The sequence below is a fragment of the Erithacus rubecula genome (assembly GCF_903797595.1).
Source record: "Erithacus rubecula genome assembly, chromosome: 22".
In the NCBI taxonomy this organism is placed as follows: Eukaryota; Metazoa; Chordata; class Aves; order Passeriformes; family Muscicapidae; genus Erithacus; species Erithacus rubecula.
Genome location: NC_136674.1, coordinates 2,578,839 through 2,605,004, shown reverse-complemented (window position 1 = coordinate 2,605,004; position 26,166 = coordinate 2,578,839). Strand labels below are relative to the sequence as shown.

The window sequence follows — 26,166 nt, the reverse complement described above, 5'->3', positions numbered from 1 at the left end:
AGGAAACTTGTTGTACAGGTGTTGTGCAACACTTGGAGGTTTGTAGTGATGCTTAATGAAAGATGAGGTTCCCAACTGGAGCCTTAGCCATAAAAAGCAGGTGATGGATTTGAATGAGAAAGTTCTTGCAGGCTGTTACTGAATCAATCAATACACACAGTGTGATCCTAGTTCTCCACAGATTCATTATTAGAGGTTAAAAAAAGGTCAAGTACAAAGCTTGTCCTGATGTTCAGCTTCAAGCCAGCCCATTACCTGTTGCTGTTGGCAGCTTGGCTGTGTGATTTGGGGATGGAAAGGTAAAAGCTGCAGAAAACTTGCTCCTGAATGCCTCATCTCTTGAGGGCACAGTGCTTTGCACCCCAAACTAGAGCTAAAGGTGCACTTTGGACAAGGAGTTAACTTGCTAGGGAGGAGGGAGCTCTCTGGGGAATGTAAAACCAAAAAGTGTTGTCAGCTTTCCTGGTTTGTTTGTCAGTCCCATGGCATGCTCTGCAATCTCAGCAGCCCCAGGTGTGCTGGCTGTTATCTGTGTGGTGTCTGTTGTACATCCCTGCCCTGCCACAGACAACAGCAACAACAGGCTGTGCAGAAACTTGCCATGGGAATTTTCAAGGAGGAGCCTCATCCCTGTGCTATCAAAACTCATGTTATAAAACTTTATGTAGCTGCTGCCTTTTTTTTTTTTTTTTTCCCAAAGTGGCTATGAGGAAACAATCCACTGTGTGTGTAGTGGGAGATCAGAGTTCACTGTGTGGGATGAGTCTGGTTGCTCCTATCCAGGTTTCAGGGATTCCTAAAATATGCCTGTGTTTGTTTGAGGGTTAAAGTAAAACAGCTCCTTACTGTGGTGGGTCAGTGCAGCTTTCCTAAGGTGACAAGTTCTTGATGAGTGAGAAGGAACCAGACTAATTAGCAGATGATGAACTGTGATTGACAGTTAATTTAACCACACTACCCTGAAAAAAACACTGAACTTGGGCCAGGCCCACTGCTGTACTCAGTTAAGGCATTAAAAAATACTATTCTGAATCTAAATATTTTTTCAAGACAACGTAGAGAAAACTGCCAGCTCAGGCTGTGCACTTGATACCAGGACAGAACTGCTTTTTTTACACTGGGAAATGGGGGTTTGTATCTATTGTTCATTGATGGAGCAAACCTGAATGGCAGCTGTGCTGTTGTGGTGTGGTGGTGCTTGCATGGCTCTTGGAATCACAGCTGTGCCAGAGAATAAAACAGGACAGCCAGGAAGGCATCATGGAATAAAACATATAAATTCAATACTTTGCTTTAAAAATGACAAACAGCAAAATTCTTCCATATATTGTGCTGACAGTGAGTTTAATACAGCCTAAAACACTAAATCTCTGCTGTAACAGAATTAGTTTGAAGCAGTTACATTCTTTGTTGATAATAAAAGTCAGGAATTAGAGGACTGCTCTGCCTAATGCTGTTTGGTGGAATTCTTGCTCTCTGCTTCATGGTGGAGCTAAAATTCCTGAAGCCAGTGATTTTAGAGTATCCCACAGAGGAAAAATATGTAACAGAGACTTGAAATGTCTTGTGCAGAGAGAGATTGTGTGTGTGTGTCAACTAATTGGATAGGAGCAATTAGTTAAGCAGTTTATGAGCTGTTCTGGGCATGTCCCTTGCAGCAGGCACTGAGGTGCAGGCCTTGGTGGCTGTGCTGATTTAGTGCTTCCTGCTGGGATTGGAGCCTCAGCCACAGATAAGGAATGGGATTTGGGGTTCTGAATTTCAGCAGGTGCAGCCTCAGTGGTGGGACTGAAGCTGTCCCACAGTCTGGGGCTGCTGAGGTGAGGCAGAAAATAGGAAGGATGTAGAAGCAGGAGAGCTCTTGAATGTTAGAGAGGTCCCTTATCTGTTGAAAACACGACTTGCCAGCCTGTCACAAGCTGTGACTCTTACCTTGCACTGGTGAGTATGAAGTACTGTGCCATGGACTGGCTGTGGGACTTTCAGAACTGCAGGCAGTAACTAAGAGAGCATCACAAACACAAATGGTTTTGTGTGACTTAGGTTGGCTTATCAGAATTTTCATGTATGGAATTAAAAGAGCAGCTGAAGTGTAGCCTGGTGTGTGCCTTGGTCAGTCAAAGCCTAGGAAAGCATGGCTTGGGATAGAGCTAATATAACTCACTGTACACTGAAGTACTTCCCCCCCAAAAAAAAGGAATTTTGCAGTTTAGTGGTATTTTCCAGCTCTGTGATTTCTATCAGCATGTAGATGAGGAGTCTGGGCAGGGGCTGAGCAGCTGCTTGTGGCCACAAGAGCAGTGGTTATATCCTGTTGAGTGTGAGAGTCGAGGTGAAATGTGTGCTCAGCACTTCCGTGCCCTTCCTGGTAGGCAAGGAGAAATTATCTGACAGCTAAGCAGACTGTCACAAGAAAGGGAACATTACAGGAAGGGGTCAACAAAGAGACTCCTGTCAGCACTTTTACCATTCAGTTTGATGTCCCTTACATGTGACAACTTCTCTGGTTAAGTTACCAACAATGCACTTGAATTATCTTCCAGTGAAAAAAGAATTCTGGTAATCAGACATTGCCTTGCAACGTTACAATGACTCACATCTCTGCTGCTCAGATAAATGCCATTACAGAATTCCATGGTTCAGCAGAGCCTGCAAGTGGCTGAAGTATCTGATCTTGGGTGAGATGAGTCCTTTGAGGTGACATCTCTGCTGAACACAAGGGTTGCTGCTGTCCCTGACAATCTGTTTCATGGTTCCACTCTAGTGGAGCAGCTATTTTCACAGAACACTTTATTCCTAACAGGAGTCTGGTGTAACTGATCTTTCCAACAAATGGTGGTGTAAGATAACTAGGACTGTAAATCAGTTGCCCAAGCACAGTTAGCAAATTCTGCTTTCATATCTGCTTAAAAGCCAAGGAAGTGGGTTTTGCAGTAAAATATAGCAATGGCTGAAATTCCTTTTTTTTTTTTTTTTTTTTTGTTTATGAATCAGTGAAATGTAGTGGATTTAGTGCAACATTAAATATTTTGAGGTTTTTCCCTTTGTAGTAAAGAGGAGGTAGAAAATCTGCCAAAACCCCCTGTACTCCTTTAGTTGTAGTTCAACTCCTGAGTTTGTACATGGAATAGTATTGAAATTTCCAGAATAAAAGCCTTCTAAGAAATATTTGCTGTCATGTTTCCTAACAGTAATCTTCATCTCTGTTTGCTTTGCTTAGCTGTACAAACATGCCTGCCTCACTCACCTGAACTTCAGCCTATTTGGGCAGGAAAACAACCTCTATCCCAGGGAATAATCTCTGCTCAGGGGTTCTGTGCAGCCAAGAAATTCACTGTTGGCTTTACCAGCTGGGCAAGGAAGTGCCACTCTTGGCTGGTGACACTCTTGTCTAACCAAACACAGAGATTGTCACTGTCAGAATCAACATCCTGAGCCTTGAATGTGGTTCATGCCTTGGTTTAGTGAGGTGAAAAATGAAATGTTGCTTGTGTACTTAGAGACCTTTCTGATGCTTGCACCTCCATCAGAAAACTTCTCCACTTTCTTCAGAGCTCCTGTGCCAATCTTCTAAATCTTTGCAAAGAATTACCTCACCTTTGATAACAGAAGTGTAAAAAGTCTCCCAAATCCCACCTGGGGTCAGTGCCTCAGACCTGGCACTAGCAGATGGCAGTTTGCTGGTGATTAAGGTAAATCTCTCTTGCAATATCCAAACACCTTTGATGCTGTGGTTCTGTCTAGACCTCCCTAAGAGGTCCTGCCATCTGCTTGGCCTTGCTGCTCTGATTTGTTCTGTTGACAACCTTTGGATGTAGTGCTGTGAGTTATTGCCAGGCAGAGTGCTTGGCTCTCTGCAGCTGCCCCCCTCTACCAAATTAACAAGGAAATTTAGTGCTTGATAAATGATTTGGCACTTGTTAAGCCTGCAGCCCTAGCAAAAGGAAATGCCACATCCCACTAAGTCACTCCAGCTCTACCAGATCCAACTCCCACATCTTCCAACCTTCCCTCCCTGCAGGGCTGTGACTGGGTTGTGTTTGACCCTGCCTAGCTCATGGACAATGCCAGAATGCCAGTCTAGAGGACACTGCTCAAATTGAGCTTGGATCTCAAAATCTTCTAAGTGCCTGGAGAATGTGTGGTCAGGTTCTGGGATGCTGGGCCTCAAACACACACTTAAATCTGAGTAAAAGAGTTCTGACTTGTCAAGGAGTTAGGGTTTGATTTTTATTTCTTTTAATAGCTGTCAAATGCTGTCACCTGAAAGTTTCCTGGCTTTATTATCAAAATGTTCTCTGTGTAATCTAGATCATCCATCCAAGTGACTTCTGTGAATCTTGTTAACTTGGTGTGCCATAGCTCAGATGTTACTTGTTGCTCTCATGTGCTGTTGGAGAGCCTGGGCAAAGGGGAAGTGGAGTAAAACTCTGGTTATCAGGAACTGCAAACAGGCAGGAGCAGAGCAGCTGGGGCATGGCCTCCTTGGAGCTGGTGCACAGCACAGCTGATAAGGGCTGGCTGCTCCAAACCAGCACAATCAGCCTAGAATGGCTTTGGAGTCTCGCCCTTCTTGGGACATCTTGGGCTTGAAGGTCTTCCAGAAAGAAAAATATCAGAGTATTAGAGTTGATAGTTCTTCTAATAGTAGAAAACTGGAGTTCTTAAGGCATGGACAAGCTGGATATCTGTGTGACATGACCATGAACTGATCATGACTGCATTTTCACTGTTAAAAATCCAATAAACTTTGTTTGCCTACTGCCATCCTCCTCATAGAGTAGCTTTGCAAAAGTGCTGTTAACTAAACTGTTTAGTTGCACACAATAAATGTGGGTATTGACAGGCTGAGGGGGGCAGGCTGTGGCTCAGGGAAGGAAGTGGTTTATTGATAACTTCTGTGTTAAGCAGGGCTGTGTCTGAGCTGATTTCAGAGGTGCCCAGCTCTGCCTCCTGCTGTGAGACAGGCCTGGGCTAATTGCTAGACAGGCAGCTTTTTTTAGCTGCACAGGGATAAGGATAAAGCTCAGACACCTCACGTGTGATGTTAAGCTTGGAGTAGTGATAGCTGTCAGACCCAGTGGGTGAGTTCAGGGAGGAAAGCTGGTGAGAGTGAGGCTGAAGCTGCAAGTCCAGTATGGCAGGTTCAGTGTGCTTTAAAGCATGTGAGGGGGCTCAAAGAATGGATTCTTAATGGTTAAGTTGTAAGTGCTTCTCCAAGAAGCCTGCTGGGCTTTGTTGGAATTGTGCAGGTTTGGGGTAGCATGGCTGGTTTGTCACCAAAAAAAGGCAAAGTCTGATATTTCCTGTGACATTCACAAAAGCTGTTTGTGGCTATACCAAGGTAATAACCTAATGTTAAACCTTTTCTTCTCTTCCAGCTCCAAAATCTGGGCATCAACCCAGCAAACATTGGGTTCAGCACTCTGACAATGGAGTCTGACAAATTCATCTGCATCAGAGAGAAAGTAGGAGAGCAGGCTCAAGTGGTGATCATTGACATGAATGACCCCAGCAACCCAATCCGGAGACCAATTTCAGCTGACAGTGCTATCATGAACCCTGCCAGTAAAGTCATTGCATTAAAAGGTATGAAGTCCTGATCAAGGGCTGTTTGAAGTGGATGGAGAGCTTTCTGTAAAACTAGTTTGTGACTGACTGAGGTCTCTCAGGTAATTTATGTGGGAGGATCCTGTAGCAATTTTCCACAGCTTAATGGGAGCTTAAGTTGAATGCATTTTCAGTTCTTGTGGAGGAAGGCAGCTTCAGCTGAGCCTTCCTGCCATTTTGCTGCTCATTAGGATGAGTTTTTTCTTTCAGTCCAAATGCTTGCAGCTTCTGAGCAGGGAAGCCACTTTGCAAGCCAAGTGTGGGCTTTAAGGAATTATGTTAGGGGAAAATGAGACCTGATCTAAGAGTATAAGGTCTATCAACTAAACCTTTCCTTAGAGACAGGAAAACTAAGGCTGGGAAGGGGGTAAAAATATTCCTGAAGGTCTTAGTTTGGCCTTGCTGAAAGAGGGCAGTGCATATTTATTATATCAGTCAGTGATAAGAGGAGTAAAACTATGCAGGGAGGACTTGTGTGGTGAAGGAAGTACAAGGTCAGCCAGCTTGGTATCTCTGATGTTACAGAGAACAAACATTCCTCTGGAGTCTCCAGAAATGTCCATCTCTTCCCTTCAGAGACCCAAAAAGCCTTAAGTGCAGTCATTCTAGAAATGCATGTATTTCTAATAGAAAGATTTATATGTATCCAATGTTACCTAACTTTGACTTTAATACTGTGCTACTGTTTTGTCACAACTTTAATGCTTTCTTGTGTGTGCAGATGGTGAGTTACTTCAATTGACTGTACCTAGTACCTGTTGTGTCTTATGACAAGAAAAAGCAGAATAAAATGGCTCAGATTGATGGTGCTCATGGCTGAACAGTGGTGTTAAAGCAACTGAAGGCTTAAAACTCAGAGGTTTTTCACACCTTCCCAAACAAGGGAGTCCTTAAGATTCCAAAAATTAATCCACTCAAGAACCCAAAGTGTACTTAAATCATTGGGATCTTGATACTGAGCTTTTTATGAACAGGACTGACCCTTTTGATTCAAGTCTAGATTTTGCCTTGTAATACACCTTGCCTAGCATGTAGGAATGTGTTACCTGAATGTCCTCTCCCTTGACCCTAAAGCTCCAGCTGCACTAGATGTGGAAACAAACTGCTGCCTGTAGCCTGAGTAACTCTGTAGTAAAGAGATTTCTCCAAGTTGTGGAGGAACTCCTGACTCAGCATCTTGCATCAATTGCTGAACTCATGGATTTGAACTAAGCCAGTCCTTGGTGAATGCAGGCACTTGGCCCTGTGGCACCAGGACTTCCTCAAGCTGGGCTACAGCTGGTAGCTGTAGCAGATATTCTGGCCTGTGTCCAGTTTCATGGGATCTTCTCTATTCCTCCTGGGCTACACTTCTGTGTGCTTAAATTATCCCCTCCTCTAAGTAGTAGAACTGGTCAGAACCTTTCTTATCTTCTCAACAGGAATGAATAATATCTTAGGCCACTGTGTAATAAAAACTGGTATAAATGACTGCAGGTGGCTGTTCAGGATGTTTGTATGCACTGTTCTGTGTGATTTGGAGAACTTTTCCTCTTGCCTTCTAGAGCTTGTGTTGGTCACTAGAGTCCTTCCCTTGCACAGTTCCTGTCAGTCTGGTTTGCAGTCAGTAGCTGTGTATCCCATTAGTGCAACCCCAAGGTTTTGGTTAATCAGCCTGAATTACAAAAACCCTCTGCCAACCTGACTGTTCAGTGTTGTACCCTTTTAATGGTTAAAACAGATGTGGACATGGTTTTTAATGCCACTGGCACAGCTTCCCTCACAGCTCCAAAGAGCCTCAGCATGACTGTAACCTGGTTTTGGTGTATGTGAAGTATCCTCCAACCCCTTTGTGTGGCTGAAGCTTTTGTCTCCTACCAACCCATTCTCTGCATCTGTTTGGTTGCTCAGTAGTGGCAAATGGATAAAACCAGCCCTAGGAGAGTGCCCTGGTTCAGAGTGGAAGCTGATCCCTGAAGGTCTGCCACTGTAGAACAGCTTTTTCTTGAAGGAAGTCCCCAGGGTTTAATGTCCTAGTGCAGCTCTTCAGCTCTGTCACGTGGCTAACAATGCTGTGTCTTCTAGCTGGGAAAACACTGCAAATCTTCAACATTGAAATGAAGAGCAAGATGAAGGCTCACACCATGACAGATGATGTCACCTTCTGGAAGTGGATCTCTCTGAACACTGTTGCCCTCGTGACGGATAATGCAGTTTACCACTGGAGCATGGAGGGGGAGTCCCAGCCCGTGAAGATGTTTGATCGTCACTCCAGCCTTGCTGGCTGCCAGATCATCAACTACAGAACTGATGCCAAGCAGAAATGGCTCTTGCTGACTGGAATATCTGCACAGGTACTTTACCTCCAGGAAGGTGTGGGAAACCCAGAGCTTGTTTAATTAAATGTAAATGCTTGTCTCAATTTTCAAATAACAAATGTAAGTCTAACTGAAAATCTCACATGAATATAATTGGATTTGTAGTGATATTAACACTAATGCAAGGTTAAGAGTCTGAAGTGATGCTGTTGCAAGAGGAAGCTTGAAATGGCAGCAAGTTGACTGATATTAAATGAAATTACTGTCCCAGTGCCTTTTTTCCTGACTCTTGTTCTTTTCTGTGTAGCAAAACCGTGTAGTGGGAGCAATGCAGCTGTACTCTGTGGACAGGAAAGTGTCCCAGCCCATCGAGGGACATGCAGCCAGCTTTGCACAGTTCAAGATGGAAGGGAATGCTGAAGAATCCACTCTCTTCTGTTTTGCAGTAAGAGGGCAAGCTGGGGGTAAGGTAAGGCTTGGTTCTAAATATACTGTTATCTTTAGTGACTCACCCTGGTTCTCTGCTTCCAGGAGAACAAGTGGTTTAATGCAAAAAGTTGCATTTAAGGAATAAAGTGAAGGACTGTGTCAGTCTGGATATGACATATGGTGCATGCAGAGCTTGGACTACCTGGTGTAGCAAGAATCTGTGAGTGGAGAAGTTAAGTGGCATGTCATGACCAGCCTAATTAGCTGCTTGAAACATGTTACTCTCAGCTTCACAGACTAAGCTTGAGGGAAAAGCTGTTGTAATCTTTCTTTGATGCTGATCCCTAGTATCAGACTCAACTAATTTCCAAATTATTGGATGAAAATTTAAAAAAATGAAGCAACAGTGTTGTAAGGCTAAATATGGTCCAATGCCAGTGCTAAAATTACATGAGCTGCAGCAAAACCAGAGTAAAACCAGAGCTAGAGTCAGAGAAACATGTTCAGAACTGTCTCTGTAGGATGTGAACCAAGTTAAAAGAGTGCATATAAAGTAACCTAACTGAATCCTGGAACTTCCAAGTAATTAAGGGTAACTAAAGATCATATTTAACACCAAATGCCACACCTTTAGCCAGTGAAAATATTTAGGAAAATTAACTTAGTTTGTCTTTGCATAATCTTAGGATTAAGGCTGAGCAGCTAGAGGATTGCTGTAATTTCATTGTTGAATCTATTGTTAAATAAATTAGATGCAAGAATTAATCTTATCTCTTGCACAGCTGCATATCATTGAGGTTGGCACACCACCCACTGGGAATCAGCCCTTTCCAAAGAAAGCTGTGGATGTCTTCTTTCCTCCTGAAGCACAAAGTGACTTTCCTGTTGCTATGCAGGTATGACAGCTGCAAACAGGTCTGCAGCTTCTCTTGGTGGATGTGACAGGAGCAGGGCACTGGGAGCCAGCTGGTTAATGTGGACCTAAACTGGTGTGACTGGTTACTGCTGCTTCTGCTTCAGTAGTGGTAAAAGGTGGAGACAAAGCAGCATTTGAGAAGCAGCATGTTCTTATCTATGGAAGAAATATCCATATATTTTAACTGCTTCTCAAGCTCTTCATTGTGCTGTGATAGTACTCAAGTAAAAATAAAAGCACTTCTGGCTGTCCTGAAATGGCCCAGCTGTTTGCTGAGTCTCAAAAGCACCAACTCATTTATCCAGTGCCAAATTTGAGTGATCTATTTCTGTTCTGCAGATCAGTGACAAGCATGATGTGGTGTTCCTCATTACAAAGTATGGCTACATCCACTTGTATGACCTGGAGACTGGCACCTGTATCTACATGAACAGGATCAGTGGAGAGACCATTTTTGTTACTGCACAACACGAAGCAACAGCTGGAATCATTGGAGTCAACAGAAAGGGACAAGTAAGGAAACTTGGCCTGGAAGTCACTTCTTTAGCAAATCCCTCTGGCTCTTCATGATACACTGCAGGGTTCATACTTCATGATACAATGCAGGGTTCATATCTGTGTCTAATAGTTTCCAGAAATATTCACTTTGAACTCTGCTCAGTACATGTAAGGTCTGACAGTGCTGTGAGCCCCCAAAATAAATTTGCTGTTCTATCTCCATGCATATCTAACTGAACTGCTTTAAACAAGTTACTGACATTGTACAGCCATGCCTTTAGCCCAGATTGGTTTTGGGTGGTGTTGCTTGTTGAAGCATGGGGGATATAAAGCAGAATTGTTCCTGGTGGCCTCTAGGATTGGTTATTTAAGACACTGAGTAGGAGTTTTAGCAAGACCCCTGTATCCCTGAAAGATCCATTGTATCCCTATGTTTCTACCTCTGCAAATACCTCAATTAAACTATTAATTACCTACATTGATGCAAACAATGGATGACATTGCTTCTTTCTAACCAGAGGACTTTTTAATAAAATGACAAATAACAGTTATCAAGGGATGAAAGCCTTCCCATGAATACCATTACTTTCATTTTAGAGGTTAGCTTAACTCACTTTTGATACTTGGACTAACTGGAGGTTTCCCCTGGTGCTTTATTCAGGTGCTGTCAGTGTGTGTGGAGGAGGAGAACATCATTCCCTACATCACAAACGTGCTGCAGAACCCTGACCTGGCGTTACGGATGGCTGTGCGCAACAACCTGGCAGGGGCCGAGGAGCTCTTTGCCAGGAAATTCAATGCACTCTTTGCACAGGGGAACTATTCAGAGGCAGCAAAAGTGGCAGCTAATGCCCCAAAGGTAAAGTGTTCAGAACAGCTCTGAGCTCTGCTGGCTTCAGCTTCTTGCTCCAGGAAAGCTCAGTGAATTTTTTAAGTGGTAAGGGCACAGTCTTGTTGCTGCTCTTGTCCCAAGGTAGTACTTTGGTGCTTCACAGGTATCTTGGGTGCTGACACTCATTGCAAGCTGGATGATCTTAGTTTGTAAAGCCCAAAGGGGAGGGGAGGAATAAATGATGAAGTAATGGCTATGATTCATTATGTTTCTGGTACTCTCATTTGCTTCCCCAGTGATGCAAAAAAATGTGTGAAAAGTCAACCCCTAGCTGAGGTTGCACCTAGAAACAGGATGAAAAAACCCAAAAAGACTAAATTCAGATGAGAGAAACTTGCTTGCAATGCCAAGAGTGTCCTAATTCTGAACTTAAATCTGCATTGCTGCTGGAATAAATGTAATGGGTTATTATAGCACATTTCCTGTCAAAGCATCTCAGTGCCTGAGCTGATGTTCAGCCATATTGCTCTTGACATTCTGGGCTGGCAAAACATAGAAATGCTTGTGACAGCTACAGTGACATTACCTCCAGCTTCCTGGAGAAACTCTTGCCAAGCCACAACAGCAAGAAAAGAAAATTGAAGTGGATTTTTCTTTTTCTGGCAGGGAATCCTGCGTACTCCAGACACCATTCGCCGGTTCCAGAGTGTTCCAGCCCAGCCAGGACAGACTTCCCCTCTCCTGCAGTATTTTGGCATTCTCCTGGACCAAGGGCAGCTGAACAAGTATGAGTCACTGGAGCTCTGCAGACCAGTGCTCCAGCAGGGCCGCAAGCAGCTCTTGGAAAAATGGTTAAAAGAAGATAAGGTGAGTTTGGGGTTGATACTTTCAGAGCTTTGAGGGGGGAAGGAGCAGCACTGCCTGACAGCCTCCCCCTTCCCAGGAAAACTCAGCTGGGAGCTCAGCAGTGACAGCAAATAGCTGAGCAATAGGTGCTCACTCTGTCACTATGACTCAAGTTACACTGCAAGGGAATTGATCAAATACTCAGAGCTTCACTCATTCTACATTTAAAATCACAGCAGGATGTGCAGAGCATGCAAAGCTCTGAGCTGCTGCTGCTGGGCTTTGCCAAAGCACTCCTTTGGATGCTGGCTGCAAGTGCTTTGTGCTGTGGTTGTATCTGTGTAATTAGTTGAAGAAACATGCTGATACAGTGTGTAACCCAGTTCTTTCTGGCTCTGAAAATTCATTTTACTGGTTTAGAATAGCATGAGGAGCTGAGCCCACTAGATCACTGCTGGGAGAGTCAGCTCAGATTATCAGGCTGAATCTTAATTTTTTCAAGAGAAGTCCAAAAGGATTATAAATGAGGAAGAGGGTGGTAGTGCATTGCACATGGCACTGTCAGGGTGGGCTGACTGCATTTCTGTTCCTGAACAGCTGGAGTGCTCAGAGGAGCTGGGAGACCTTGTCAAGTCTGTAGATCCTACTCTAGCACTTAGTGTCTATCTGAGAGCCAACGTTCCAAACAAGGTCATCCAGTGTTTTGCTGAAACAGGACAAGTCCAGAAGATTGTTTTGTATGCTAAGAAGGTGAGAGAAAACTATATTACTGTATCTATCCTGTATTTAATAATAACTATAGTGCATGTTCTACAGTAGGTAGAAGTAACTGGGGGGGAAAACTAAGCACCTGTGTAATATTTACTTTTGCCTCAGGTTTTTTATGAATAGTTACTGCTAGACTTCATACATGGGTCTTTTCCTACTTCCCCATGCAACCTTTTCCAAAAGAGGAAATTTTGGCTGGGTTGTGCAATCTCCTGGCAGTAGCTTTTACTGAGCTCTGTATTTAACAAGGTGTGTGCTCTTGCTGAGGTCTCACTTTTCATCATCTTTTCAGGTTGGGTATACTCCAGACTGGATATTTTTGCTGAGGAATGTAATGAGGATCAGCCCTGATCAAGGACAGCAGTTTGCACAAATGCTTGTTCAAGATGAAGAGCCTCTTGCAGATATAACACAGGTAAATAACTTCACTGCTATGAAATGTTGACTTCATTAAATTGGTAAGAGGGATCCCTATTCAAACCATCAGAACTATGAGTTTGGATTTGGCTTTGGAAACTGCATTGATCCTTAAATATACCTCCAGTTCCTAATCAAAAACCTGAATTTCTTTCCTTTTTTTTTTTTTTTGGCAGATTGTGGATGTCTTTATGGAATATAATTTAATCCAGCAATGTACAGCCTTTCTGCTGGATGCACTGAAGAATAATCGTCCCTCAGAAGGTCCCCTGCAAACACGTTTACTTGAGATGAACCTCATGCACGCGCCTCAGGTGCGTGCTCAGCCTTCCTGGAGCTGCCAAACACTGGTGGGCAGTGCTCAGGAACTGAGTGAAAATGTTCCATATTCCTTCTAGGTTGCAGATGCCATCCTGGGAAACCAAATGTTTACTCACTATGACCGGGCTCACATAGCTCAGCTGTGTGAGAAGGCTGGTTTGCTGCAGAGAGCACTCGAGCACTTCACAGACCTGTACGACATCAAGCGTGCCGTGGTTCACACTCACCTCCTCAATCCTGAGGTGAGGCATCCAACACCCTGCACCTGCAAATGCAGCCTGTAATAACTGCTCTTCTGCTCAGGTCTGAAGTGCCTTGTGTGTCTTTGCAGTGGTTAGTGAATTATTTTGGGTCCCTGTCAGTAGAAGACTCTCTGGAGTGTCTGCGTGCGATGCTGTCCGCTAACATCCGTCAGAACCTGCAGATCTGTGTCCAGGTAGCTTCCAAATACCACGAACAGCTGTCAACACAGTCACTCATTGAGCTCTTTGAGTCCTTCAAGAGCTTTGAGGGTAAGTCTGTACTTCTGCAAGAGGAGCTGGTGCTCACCTCATTACAGATGTGTGCATGAAGGACTGCCTGTCTAATGGAATCTAGAAAGTGATAATGAACTTAAGTAGCTAAGCCTCAAACTGTCTTGAAACAGATCTAAAACTTAGTTTCTCAGTTTAGGATGGATACCACTGTTCAGTTGCATGATTTGTTATTCTGAAATCCTGAAAAATGTTTGAAGCTGTAGAAAAGCCTAGAATGCTGGCCTTTTGCTTTTGTCCAAAATGGGTGTCTTAAATTTCTGTAGCCTTTTTCTTGTGCTTTTGAATGAGACCAGCAAATAATGTGCTGACTGTTTCTCTCCAGGTTTGTTTTATTTCCTGGGCTCCATTGTAAACTTCAGCCAGGATCCAGATGTGCACTTCAAGTACATTCAAGCTGCCTGCAAGACAGGACAAATTAAAGAAGTGGAAAGAATCTGCAGGGAAAGCAACTGCTATGATCCAGAACGTGTTAAAAACTTCCTCAAGGTAATGTTTGGGTAACACTGGACTCTCTGGGGATTGGTTGGGGTTCTGATAAAACATGGTGTGTCACTAGTGAAATGAGTCAGCTCTGTAAAAATAGTTGAGTTTTAACCTTTGCACTTAAGGATCCAAATCCTCAAACCAGAGGTACCTGCCATGTTGACAGTGCCTCCTAATGAAGTGTGAGCCTGGAATATTGTCTAAAAAATGAGAATGTCAGGTCAGTTCCTCACTGCTCTTGGTAAAGTTAATCTGGCTTGAACTCTTAACCTGTAGTAAATGTACCAGCTTACCTAGAACTTCTTAAAAATGTCTGCTATAAAATAGGAAACAGTTTACTTAACTTGAGAACACCCATAGTGCCAAATGAGTTGATAACTTAATGCTTATTTTCAGTGTCATCAACTCCAATTGAGTGACTAGAGAAACAGCAGATGAATAGAGTCAATTAATTCCATAAATGCTTTCAGGTTCAGGGCTGATCTGTCTTACTCCTACACACTGAAATTTCAGTCAGGTGAGCCATGGTTTAGCTCTGCTAGGAGATGCCAGTCAGTGGGAATATATCCTGACTGATCCAGAGCATTGCTGGAGAGCAGGGAAAGATGGTGTGCTCAAAGTTCAGATTCTGTAGTCTTAGTTCTGAGCTTATTGACAAGCACAACTCTGAGAAATACCTGAGGAACCATGTGGGAGGGGAAAACTTTATCTGGGAACATTTCCTGCCTTCATGTTTGTTGGTTACATAGCATAGTCTTAGATTTTGCTGATCATATCTGAAGATGGCAAAACTCTTCCCAAGAGAATTCTCTAAAACTAACCTGGTGTCACCGAGGTGTAAGGTATGTCATTTGATCAAGCCACCTAAGATATGTTATCAAGCTGTCAAATTCCTGATGAAAGTTATTGTTTTTTGTGCTGTTCCATGTCTGGAATGTGCAGGACATGTACCAGGTAAATCTCCCAGTACAGGCCTCCCTGTGTAAAGTCCTTAAGTGTAATTTATATGTAGGATTATATTCTGGGATGTGCATGTTGGAATAAGTGAAATATGCATCCGGAATACTGTCTGCCACATAGACTAAGCTTCTGTACTGTAACCATTGTAACCTTATGCTGAAAGTTGGAATGCTTTTAGATAATTAATCTGGTAAGCAATTTAAGTAGTAATGCTATAGAGCTTAATTGTTACTGTTCTCTAAATCCATAGTTAGGGGGTATCACAAGGCACATGGCACTCAAAGTCAATTCTGTATATAAGTTTTACATTATGAACCACAACTCAATCAAGTCTTGGTTCAATTTCTTTTGAAATCCCAGAGTGCTAATCCTGCACACCAAACACCAGTGGCAACTAAAAATATTCTCTATAGCCTAGGCTTGTAATAGTTGTATTGTGTTGTAAAACTCTGTAGAGTCTGCCATGCAAAGGAGCAGGGTTAAACTCCAAAAAGCTTCTTGCTCCTCACGCCCTGCAGTGGGTGTGAGTGCTCCCACTTGCTACATATTGCAAACAATTAGCTCAACAACAAGCTGTCATTATTTGGTTGACTGTTGAGTTTTGGCTTTCCAAATTCAGCTGCTTTGACAGTTTAAGTGATTGTATTATTTGTCTGCTTAAGTGCAAGAGCAAAACCAAATTACTAAAGCTCTTCTCTTTCTAGGAAGCTAAACTCACTGATCAGCTGCCTCTCATCATTGTGTGCGACCGCTTTGACTTTGTCCACGACTTGGTGCTGTATTTGTATAGAAATAATCTCCAAAAATATATTGAGATTTATGTACAGAAGGTAGGTGACAACTTGTCCTTTGGCTTCAGTGAGTTGAATTGATCCATTTTTACAGTATTATATACAACTACAGGCATCATGTTTAAGTGTTCTGCAAACAGCTTTGTACCCGAGACTGACGTTTAAGTGGTTATTAGTGGCCTCCAGTAAATTAGCCCTGATGTGAGTCAGATCTCATTCTTCAGTTAAGTTAAGCTGTAACTCCCACTCATGTGCCACTTGAAGGAGGAAGACTTGGTAGAATAACTTCAGAGTTGTTTGGGTTATTTTAAATCAAAACATTTTGGAGGGGAGAGGAGGGAAAATTTTCCTTTTGACTTCCTGCAGGGTCAAAATGAATTGCTCAGAAGTTCTTCCAATGGGAACTAAGTGAGCTGCTGGGATGGGATGTGAACACATATTGACTGAAGAGAATTGACTTTTAGGCTTGTTCAGAACCTCAGGAGGCTGGGAATAAGGGCAGGAAGATGGGGTCAATCTTAACAAGTGGCTTTCACATGGAGTTCTGGGGATAAGTTTTGCCTGTCCTTGCTCCCTGACAGCACCCTGACCTCTTTAAATGCTCCTGTGCAGGTGAATCCAAGCCGTCTGCCAGTTGTCATTGGGGGACTGCTTGATGTGGACTGCTCTGAAGATGTGATAAAGAACCTCATCCTTGTCGTGAGAGGTCAATTTTCAACTGATGAACTCGTTGCAGAGGTTGAGAAAAGAAACAGGTATTAAACTTCTACAAGTCTCTTACCAATTTCCAATCTGGCAGTGTTTGCTGCTCATCCATCAGTGCCTGTCAGACAGCTAAAGCTGGTACTGACACAAGCAGGAGCTGCCACTGGGTCAGAACCAGCTCTAATTCTTGGCTGATGTGGGAATCTCTCCAGATAACTTGGGTGTGTTTTCTTCACAGTGTCTGAAAGTTACACCATTATAGTAGTTGATCAAAATGTAGGTTAAACCAGAGTAACACTGGTTTAGTTCCTGAGTCAATCCTACACCAAGACTGGCTCCCAGAGTGTAGAAATTATTCGATTGGATATTTACTTACTCAACATCTAACGTGAAAATCACTTCTTTCTAGGCTGAAGCTGCTTCTGCCCTGGCTGGAAGCAAGAATTCATGAGGGCTGTGAGGAGCCTGCCACTCACAATGCACTGGCCAAGATCTACATTGACAGCAACAACAACCCAGAGAGATTCCTACGTGAGAATCCCTACTATGACAGTCGTGTTGTTGGCAAGTACTGTGAGAAGAGGGACCCTCACCTGGCCTGTGTGGCATACGAGCGTGGACAGTGTGATCTGGAGCTGATTAATGTATGTATGCCCAGGCAGCTGCCTTGTGATTGGGTTCTAACTTCAGTCTCATGGGGTACATAGGAAAATGACAAAAGCATTTTGTCATTGTATTCATTGTATTTCCTAAAATGTATTTAAGCTGGGAAGTGCATGCTTGTAACACAGAAGAGGAGGTGGCTGTTCAACCTCCCTCTGCAGCTTAATGAGAAATGGGAAATTCTCCTGCCCATCCTAAAATGGGAGGTTAATGAAGTACCAAAGGCTGAGATTTCTAGTCTGCCCCTCAGTTCAGAGTTACACTACAGTTGTCTGTAGGCTCCATAGCTGTGCCTCCCTCTGAGCAAGCTGTGCCTTTCTGCAGGTGTGCAATGAGAACTCCCTCTTCAAGAGTCTCTCCCGCTACTTAGTTCGCCGTAAGGACCCCGAGCTCTGGGCCAGTGTGCTGCTGGAAAGCAACCCCTACAGAAGACCCCTGATTGACCAGGTACAGCTGCCAGGACATTCCCAGCCTTCCCTGTCCTAACTGGATTTGCAGAACCTGACATCACTCATTTGTCCATGCCTTTTCTGCCTGCAGGTTGTCCAGACTGCTCTGTCAGAGACCCAAGACCCTGAGGAAGTCTCTGTCACTGTGAAGGCCTTCATGACTGCAGATCTTCCCAATGAACTCATTGAACTGCTGGAGAAAATAGTTCTGGATAATTCAGTGTTCAGTGAGCATAGGTGTGTGAAATGAAAACTAAGCCACAGGAAACTTGGAGTTATTGCTGTAATGTGGAACAGCAATACCTGTTGCAGAGGGGAGGGTGAATTCCTTGATCATTATTTGGTAAATACTGTTTCTTTCCCTCTTCAGGAATCTGCAGAACCTTCTGATCCTTACAGCAATCAAGGCTGACCGCACCCGGGTCATGGAGTACATCAACCGCCTGGATAACTACGATGCCCCTGATATAGCCAACATTGCCATCAGCAATGAGCTTTTTGAGGAGGCATTTGCTATCTTCAGGAAGTTTGATGTCAACACGTCAGCTGTACAGGTATCTTCAGTTCTCAGGTTGTAAAAACTCCCTGTGCATCTCCACACAAGGACTTTGCTGGTGACTCAAGTGCCCAAAGGTGCTCAAAACAAAAGTTGTTCATTGAAACTTTGCAAGCCTAAAATCACTCACGCTGTGTGGGTTGTATGCCCTCTTTTAAAAACTGTGGATCAGTTGAGGAACTTACATAAACCACAGTTTAGTGTGTTGTAAAAGTGACCTTCATGAGAGTGGCTGATGATGTTTATCCTTTTGCCAGGTGTTGATAGAGCACATTGGGAACCTGGACCGTGCGTACGAGTTCGCCGAGCGCTGCAATGAACCTGCAGTGTGGAGCCAGCTGGCCAAAGCACAGCTCCAGAAGGGGATGGTAAAGGAAGCAATTGACTCCTACATTAAAGCAGATGATCCTTCCTCATACATGGAAGTTGTTCAAGCTGCTAATGCCAGTGGTATGATTTAAGTTTATTTACTTCTTGGCTGTTGTTGTTGCTCTGCTCTTTTGCCTGGTCTGCTCAAACTGCAGTTCTGCCAGACTGTATCTTGATTCAAGTAGAGGAATCTGGCCCTTCAAGGACTGCCCTAAATAAGAATGGGAAAAGGTAGTGTATTCCATCTGCAGATAATCAGTGGCCTATCATTCCTTCTTTAGCTAGCTGGAGACTTCTTTCAGAGTCTTCGTGTGAAGTTAAATAAGATTTTAGTTAGGCCCATTCTAAGGTGATTTCATTAATGCATAATGGGCAGTGTGAAGGTTGTTGATTGTTGGGGAATAGCTGCAGAAATACGTCAAAATTAGGTTCAGCTGATGGATTAAGTTAAGCACAAGTGTCCCCAATGGTAGGAAATAAACATGAATTCATTTCCTTAGGAAACTGGGAAGAACTGGTGAAGTACCTGCAGATGGCACGCAAGAAGGCTCGGGAGTCATATGTGGAAACAGAATTAATCTTTGCTCTTGCTAAAACAAACCGCCTGGCAGAGCTGGAGGAGTTCATCAATGGCCCCAACAATGCACACATCCAGCAGGTGAGTGAGACTGATCTGGTTTTGCTTACTCACAGGGGATTGTTGGAAATTCTACCTCTTTGGGTATGCACTTAGCACTTGGCCTTTAAATCCATTTTGACAAGTGCTTGAATTCCACACATTTAATGTAAACCACTGGCTGAAAATGTGCAGGAATAACGTGGCTGTGCTGTGCCCCAGGTTGGTGATCGCTGCTATGATGAGAAGATGTATGAAGCAGCCAAGCTGTTGTACAACAACGTGTCCAACTTTGGCCGTTTGGCCTCAACCCTGGTGCACCTGGGCGAGTACCAGGCGGCCGTGGACGGCGCTCGGAAAGCCAACAGCACCCGCACGTGGAAAGAGGTGAATTTACTGGGCTGAGCTCAGGGCTTCAAAGCTGGGGCCTCTTCAGAAGCCTTGCTGATAAGCAGTAACACAACTCTCAATTCCAGGTCTGCTTTGCTTGTGTGGATGGAAAAGAATTCCGCCTGGCTCAGCTGTGTGGGCTTCATATTGTAGTGCATGCAGATGAGCTGGAGGAGCTAATCAACTATTACCAGGTAATTAAGCTGACTCTTTTTGTACAGTCAATTCATGGCAACCCTGTCAAAATCTGCATTCTGGATGGTTCCTGATGTGAAATGGTTCTGTCTGTGTCCCTAAGGATCGTGGCTACTTTGAAGAGCTGATCACTATGTTGGAAGCGGCGCTTGGACTGGAGCGAGCACACATGGGGATGTTCACAGAGCTGGCAATTCTCTACTCCAAGTTCAAGCCACAGAAGATGAGGGAGCACTTGGAGCTGTTCTGGTCCAGAGTCAACATTCCCAAGGTGAGTGTCTGAGGCTTTAAATTTAGCTGAAAACACATCTTTTTGGGCTGTCTGTACCCTGGCTTTTGCCCAAGCAACTCCTGACGTTATTAATGGCACTGATGGAAATTCCAGTTAACAAATATTACTAATTCTGCCTTTTGCTTAGGTTCTGAGAGCTGCAGAACAAGCCCATCTCTGGGCTGAACTAGTGTTCCTGTATGATAAGTATGAAGAATATGATAATGCCATAATCACAATGATGAATCACCCAACAGATGCATGGAAAGAAGGCCAGTTCAAAGATATCATCACTAAGGTATTGCTTTTCTAGTGAAAGTTATGTCTTTTTTATTTGAATTTCCCCACAATCAAGCTCCTGCTCTGAACATGCATCTCTACTCCTCTCTAGGTGGCCAATGTGGAGCTGTACTACAAGGCAGTTCAATTCTATTTGGAATTTAAGCCCTTGTTGCTCAATGATCTGCTGATGGTGTTATCCCCTCGGCTCGACCACACTCGTGCTGTCACTTTCTTCACAAAGGTAATTTTCCTGCTATTCAGATCAAAGCAAAAGCTGGGAAAGCATTGATCTGTGGTAGCATTTTAAAATGCTTAGCTACCCCCCTACCTGCCATGGAAGATGTTAGGAGGCTTCCACAAAAACTGACTCAAATGTGTCTCTGTTTCCTTGAAGGTTAAACAGCTGCCCCTGGTTAAGCCTTACCTGCGCTCTGTTCAAAATCACAACAACAAATCAGTCAATGAGTCCCTCAACAACCTCTTCATTATTGAAGAAGATTACCAGGTATGTCTTGTCTTGAAGCACTTAATTTTGGATTTACTTCATATTCTCAGTCTTTGTTTAATGTGTAGAAACCGTTTTCTTTCTTATTTTCAGTAGTTTTTACCTGTTTGCTGTTAACTTTAATCCCTTAAGTGTATGTTCTCCAACACTTCAAACTGAGTTAGCAGTGAGGAGCCAAGGATTAAGTGGAAAAGGTGTTAGTGGCATTCTGAGAGCATTTTGTGTCATTCCTATTGGGGTTAGAGTGGCTACTTTGCTATGAGTGTGACAGCTTTTATGGAAGGCAAACAAACTGTGGGTGCTAAGAAAAGGACTCACAGAAGAGGCAAACAGTTGTGATGTCTGACTGTTCTACTATTTTCAGAGAACAGGTGCCTGATATTCAGAGACTCTTAACCTACTGAAAAATGCTGCTCCATGTGTGTCAAACAGCAGCTTCTCAAATAAAACCAGATCTCTGCAGATCTGGCTGCAATACCTTATCCTCCTACAAGCAGAAATACAGAACTAATGGAAAATATTTGCATTTTGTGGGTCCAGTTGCTCATCCTGAGGTGTGACTATTTTTTTTTTCCTGCTTCACTCAGGCACTTAGGACTTCTATAGATGCTTATGACAACTTTGACAACATTTCCCTTGCCCAACGTTTGGAGAAACACGAGCTAATAGAGTTCCGAAGAATCGCTGCCTATCTCTTCAAAGGCAACAACCGCTGGAAACAGAGTGTGGAGCTCTGCAAGAAGGACAGGCTCTACAAGGTGAGGCAGCTCCCAGGGCAGCTCTGGCAGCTTTGGCATGTTGGCTCTAAGGGCAGCTCAGTGAGCAGCACCTTGTGGTTGTTGTGTCTGTCCCTTGCAGGATGCCATGCAGTATGCCTCTGAATCCAAAGATACTGAGCTGGCAGAAGAGCTGCTGCAGTGGTTCTTGCAGGAGAACAAGAGGGAATGTTTTGGTGCTTGTCTCTTCACTTGCTATGATCTCCTAAGGCCAGATGTTGTCTTGGAAACAGCGTGGAGGCACAACATTATGGACTTTGCCATGCCATACTTTATTCAGGTCATGAAGGAGTACTTGACCAAGGTAAGAGCAGGTGCCTCTCCAACACCCAGAGCTTGTTAGTCACTGTGGTGAATGCCTTGAGACTGTCTGCTTGCTACTAACATTGATTTGGGCTTTGTCCAATGTCTGTCTGTCCATGTCCACACTTACTTTTCAGTCCATCTGGGGAGAGACTTCGCCCTCTAAGAGGCTGAAACACTTGCAGGCTCCACCCTCTACCAGATACAGAACCTACATCAGTAGTATTTGCCTGACCCTGGGCAGTGTCTAAAGTAGTTCCAGGCTCCAGGCATTTCCTGTGCTGTGTCAGGCAGGAATCCCAGCTGGGATCAAGCTTTAACTAAATTCTAGACTGTGTACTAAAATAGCTTTATAGCTAGACCTGGAGATAGCTTATTCTGCTATGCATTTAACTCTAAAATGTGGCTCTGACACTTAATGACACTAATTATGACTCAAATCTTATGTGAAGTGACTCAGGATGGGGGAACTACTTGGCAATGCTCTGACAGACTTGAACAGACTTGAGTTAAATCCAGCTGTCACTAGCACAATTTTCCCAGCTGAAGCTTTTGGAGTATCTTCCAGTGAAATGGTATAAATTCCTTAATGATTAAGACTTTTCTAAGCTTGAGTTCAGCTTTTACTTTCATACAGTCAGTGAAGACTAAGGTGCCTGTTTGTCCAGAAATTTGCTTGGCTGTTCCTTCTAAAGGCAGGACTACCCTGTAGTTCTGTAGGCAGCCTGAAATGCTGTTCTGGGGGAGGTGGGGAGCTGGCTGAGCAATACAACTGTTTGTCAGAGATGCCTGTACCAAGCTAACCATGCCTTTGGTGGGAGTAGTAGATTCTTAAAGATAAAACTTCCTGGTCTGGTAAAGGTTTAGGATGTAGCTTTAGTGTAGCTGATGAAGTAAGAGCCAGCAAAAAGCAGAGCTGCCTTTCTAAAGCAGATACTTCTGGTGTAACTTTGTTTTTACTCACCTGTACCTTAATTATTTCTTCCCTGACGCTTTTGTTTCTACCTTTTTATATGCTAAATATGGAATTTGATTTTTCTAAGCTGCACCTTCTGAATTCCTTTGCAGGTTGATGCAATAAAGGAAAAGGTGAAAGTTGATTCTTGTTTTCCATCTTTAAGTCTGGAGGACTAAGTCTAAGGATTCTGCATGAGTTTTTTTCTTTCCTATGTTTACTACACTGCTGCTACTGCTTTTTCCCCAAACAAAATATCACTAAAGCATTTGCAAATTGTTTAACTCTCACTAGCTAGTGCTGTAGGAGAAAAGTAGATTCATTTGCTACTAATAAGCTAATAGATCCTCAGGCAGGGCATACAGGTGATCAGTTGGATCACAGTCAGCCTGCTATTGAAACAACACACAAATACTTACACAAGTGCTATTATTTGACAGCCAATCTGACTGGAAGAACCTCCTACAACAAGAAATAAGTCTGTGAATCCCTAAATCAGTCTGGCATTTGCTAGTTGAAGGACTGTGATCCAGTTCCTGATCTCTGGACCATGACTAATGCGTGCTGACCGTAGGCAGAGTAGATACTGGCTGCTTCCAGAGGGACTCTTCCTCACTCAGGTGTCAGTTCTCATGGTGCTGATCTAATCCACACACTCCTCTAGTTCATTTAGCAACTTAAAACTTCAGCTGTTACACCAAGTCTGTGGTTCTCCTCCCTGTAATAAATTTCTGGTAGTTGTCCAAAAAAAGACTGCCTTCCAAGCCCTTCAGCTTCACTAAACTTCTCTTGCTACCTCATTAAAAAAATATATATAAAAATGGTAATGCTTATTGCTCTTCTGAGGCTACTCCAGGGCTTGCCTTTTGCTATGTAACGTTGACCTTCAGAAGGGCAATCCAAGGTTTTCAGTCCATCTGCTTCCCTACAAATGCCACCATCATCCTCCTTAGCCCAGGGGTCAGCCCTAACAGTTCACCACTAATGTGGTTCAGCAAAGGGCAAAACCAAAATGACAGCTTTGAAGATGGACTAAATGCAAAAACTGCTGCTTATAAAGACACCACTGGAACTCCAGGCTAACCTAAGCCATGTAGTGTAAGGTCCTTCAGCAGCTAGTAAGGAAAGTAGGAGAGCGTGTGTGTGAAAAAAGGTAATTGAACTGCAGTGTTTGCATAAACCACGCATGTGTAGCAGTCATTGCAATTACATCCCACTACTCCTGAAGCTCCAAGGCATTGCTGTGGGCTGTGTGTGGTTTTTTGGGGGGAGCCTGTATGGCAGTCATCTTCAGACCTCACTCGTGCTTCAGTACTTTTGCCTCTTTTTCATGCACACATAACACGATAACATTGAATGCATGTTACTTTTCCTCTGCAGCTTCTTGCAGTCCCTGTGGAAAAGCCTTTCAGTCAATCTTGCTCCAAGTGTGTAGGGCCCTGAAGCTGGTGATGCTCGAGCAAGTGGTGTAAGAACCATCCTTTGGGCTGGTTTCAAACTTGAGCTTGTTCTTGTCAATATTTGTTCAGCTCTGAGGGGAGGCATCAAAAATGCATTGAATGTCCTGGGCTGGAGGCTTTCCAAGTGTGAGTAAGCCAAATGCCTCTGCTTAGTAGCAAACTCTGCACATTTTCTTTGGGTTTGCATCTCTAAACTTGTGCTTCTATGTTCAGTGTGTTGCTGTTTTGAGTTAAAACCAGTGCAGTTCCCAGCATGGTGTCTGGAAGTGAGTCTTGGAGCACTGGATACAATCCCATGCACTTTGGCAGCAGCAAGGCAGATACTGTGGGAGGCAAGCACCAGGCTGGCCATGGAAGCCCAGTCACTGAGGGAACTCGAGCTCAGGACTTCTGCCACTCCCTGGAGTTGTGCCTCAGCTTGAGGGTACAGAGAAACAGGTTTATGGAATACACACAGCTGAAAGGAGGAGCTCCCAGCTCTTGGAGCTGCCTGCAGATATTTGCTCATGCAGCACAGTTAAACTCAAAACTCACTTGTGGAAGTTGTAGCTGAATAAATAACACTGACCCTGTGTAAATGCAGGAAACCTTCAAGCTCCTTTATTAAGGACACAAATGAAATGAAACATTAACCTTGTGAGTTGTTTTGCTGTCTTTTCAAAGTAATTGGCATGATGATCTCTACTTCTCAGGTAAAATACCAATACCTCATTTTGTGCTTTTAGTTTCAGGGCCTGCCTTAGACTGTAGAAATGCTGAGTTCCCTTGGATCTGTCTTAGAAATGAGCAATATTTCACTACAGAAGTTCCTTCTCTTGCCTTTCTGTAGGGGTGGGCAAACAGCACCATTGCACTCGCAGGGCAGCAGTGAAGCTGGCCAGGCTTGTCTGTTACTGTGTGTAAAGATGGAAGAATTGGAGTATCTGTGGGTTTAGGCTGACTGCCACACAGTTCTGGAGTGGAAAAAGCAAGTCTTATACACATGCATTCTCTGCATTTGAACTTAAATTGCATGAGTGAATGGGTTTGGAAAGTGAAATCTTGAGGCTCAAGTGACATGTCGGATGCTATTGCAGTCTGCTCAATCCAAATACAAACCAGACTTTGCCTCAAGGGAAACTTCTCCAGGTCTGGGCATTATCTTGGCAATTGCTCCAATGCCAGAGGTCTCCAATTGAGACTGAGCTCAAATCTGAGTCTCTGTCCAAAGACTGTCCAGCTCCAGTCCAGAACCTTTTGTACAAAGCTTCAGCCTGGAGTGAGCTTTCAAAGTAGTTGAAAATCCCTCAATGAGGGGTTTTTTTTGGGAAACAGACAATCTTGACTGCACCAGTACCAACATTGCTACTTGAATTGATCTTAACTTGTAAATGGTCTCCTTTTCTTGATGGGTGTTGACATACCACTAAGGCTTTTCCACTTCTCTGCCACGAATAAGTACCTGTTTTGGAGGAGATTTCTTTAATTGTTGGTCTCAATTCCAGGTGGATAAACTGGATGCATCAGAGTCTTTGAGAAAGGAAGAGGAGCAAGCTACAGAAACACAACCTATTGTTTATGGTAATGCTTTAGTTTGTGTGTTATCAATAATTTTAAAACAAGCCTTCCCTAATCTTGTTTTTTTTTCCTGAGGGCGTCCTGGGAGATGGGAACATTCTCCATGTGAAATCAAATCTTAAGGAATGTGTTCCAAAATGCTGGATAAGTGCCACTCTGGCTGCTGAGGTGGGCTGTGGCCTGTAGGATTTGAGGTTGTCCTGGCTGCTTAAGGAAAGGTTTACAGGAGCTGTGCTATTCCAGACTTCCAACAAGTGGTTATTTGGATCTTGTGCAATATGTTTTATATCTAAAGCATAGATATACCTACTTTATATTGGGTATTTTCTTTGTATCCAGGTTATTCTAGTAAGAGTTTCTTCGTATCCTTTAGTATTTTTAGCCATGTGTTGTGTCCTGAGATTTTATGG

At 43.6% G+C, this 26,166-nt stretch overlaps 1 protein-coding gene across 2 annotated transcripts in view; it reads left to right on the top strand.

Moving 5' to 3' along the window:
• CLTC (clathrin heavy chain) overlaps positions 1-26,166 on the top strand; it is a 29,483-nt gene that overhangs the window by 2,070 nt on the left and 1,247 nt on the right. The window contains exons 2-32 of one of the 2 annotated variants that reach the window (XM_079324728.1): positions 5,382-5,589; positions 7,675-7,943; positions 8,215-8,376; positions 9,119-9,232; positions 9,592-9,765; positions 10,412-10,609; positions 11,249-11,449; positions 12,026-12,178; positions 12,489-12,611; positions 12,790-12,927; positions 13,012-13,176; positions 13,266-13,446; positions 13,793-13,956; positions 15,618-15,743; positions 16,317-16,459; positions 16,819-17,053; positions 17,397-17,519; positions 17,613-17,758; positions 17,892-18,075; positions 18,335-18,527; positions 18,947-19,104; positions 19,285-19,449; positions 19,539-19,646; positions 19,751-19,918; positions 20,067-20,216; positions 20,310-20,441; positions 20,595-20,705; positions 21,293-21,463; positions 21,564-21,785; positions 22,853-22,873; positions 25,684-25,759. In XM_079324728.1, coding sequence (XP_079180854.1) covers positions 5,382-5,589; positions 7,675-7,943; positions 8,215-8,376; positions 9,119-9,232; positions 9,592-9,765; positions 10,412-10,609; positions 11,249-11,449; positions 12,026-12,178; positions 12,489-12,611; positions 12,790-12,927; positions 13,012-13,176; positions 13,266-13,446; positions 13,793-13,956; positions 15,618-15,743; positions 16,317-16,459; positions 16,819-17,053; positions 17,397-17,519; positions 17,613-17,758; positions 17,892-18,075; positions 18,335-18,527; positions 18,947-19,104; positions 19,285-19,449; positions 19,539-19,646; positions 19,751-19,918; positions 20,067-20,216; positions 20,310-20,441; positions 20,595-20,705; positions 21,293-21,463; positions 21,564-21,785; positions 22,853-22,873; positions 25,684-25,759 — 4,882 coding nt within the window. The remainder of the gene's footprint in view (positions 1-5,381; positions 5,590-7,674; positions 7,944-8,214; positions 8,377-9,118; positions 9,233-9,591; positions 9,766-10,411; positions 10,610-11,248; positions 11,450-12,025; positions 12,179-12,488; positions 12,612-12,789; positions 12,928-13,011; positions 13,177-13,265; positions 13,447-13,792; positions 13,957-15,617; positions 15,744-16,316; positions 16,460-16,818; positions 17,054-17,396; positions 17,520-17,612; positions 17,759-17,891; positions 18,076-18,334; positions 18,528-18,946; positions 19,105-19,284; positions 19,450-19,538; positions 19,647-19,750; positions 19,919-20,066; positions 20,217-20,309; positions 20,442-20,594; positions 20,706-21,292; positions 21,464-21,563; positions 21,786-22,852; positions 22,874-25,683; positions 25,760-26,166) is intronic. The other variant, XM_079324729.1, reaches the window with a different exon arrangement.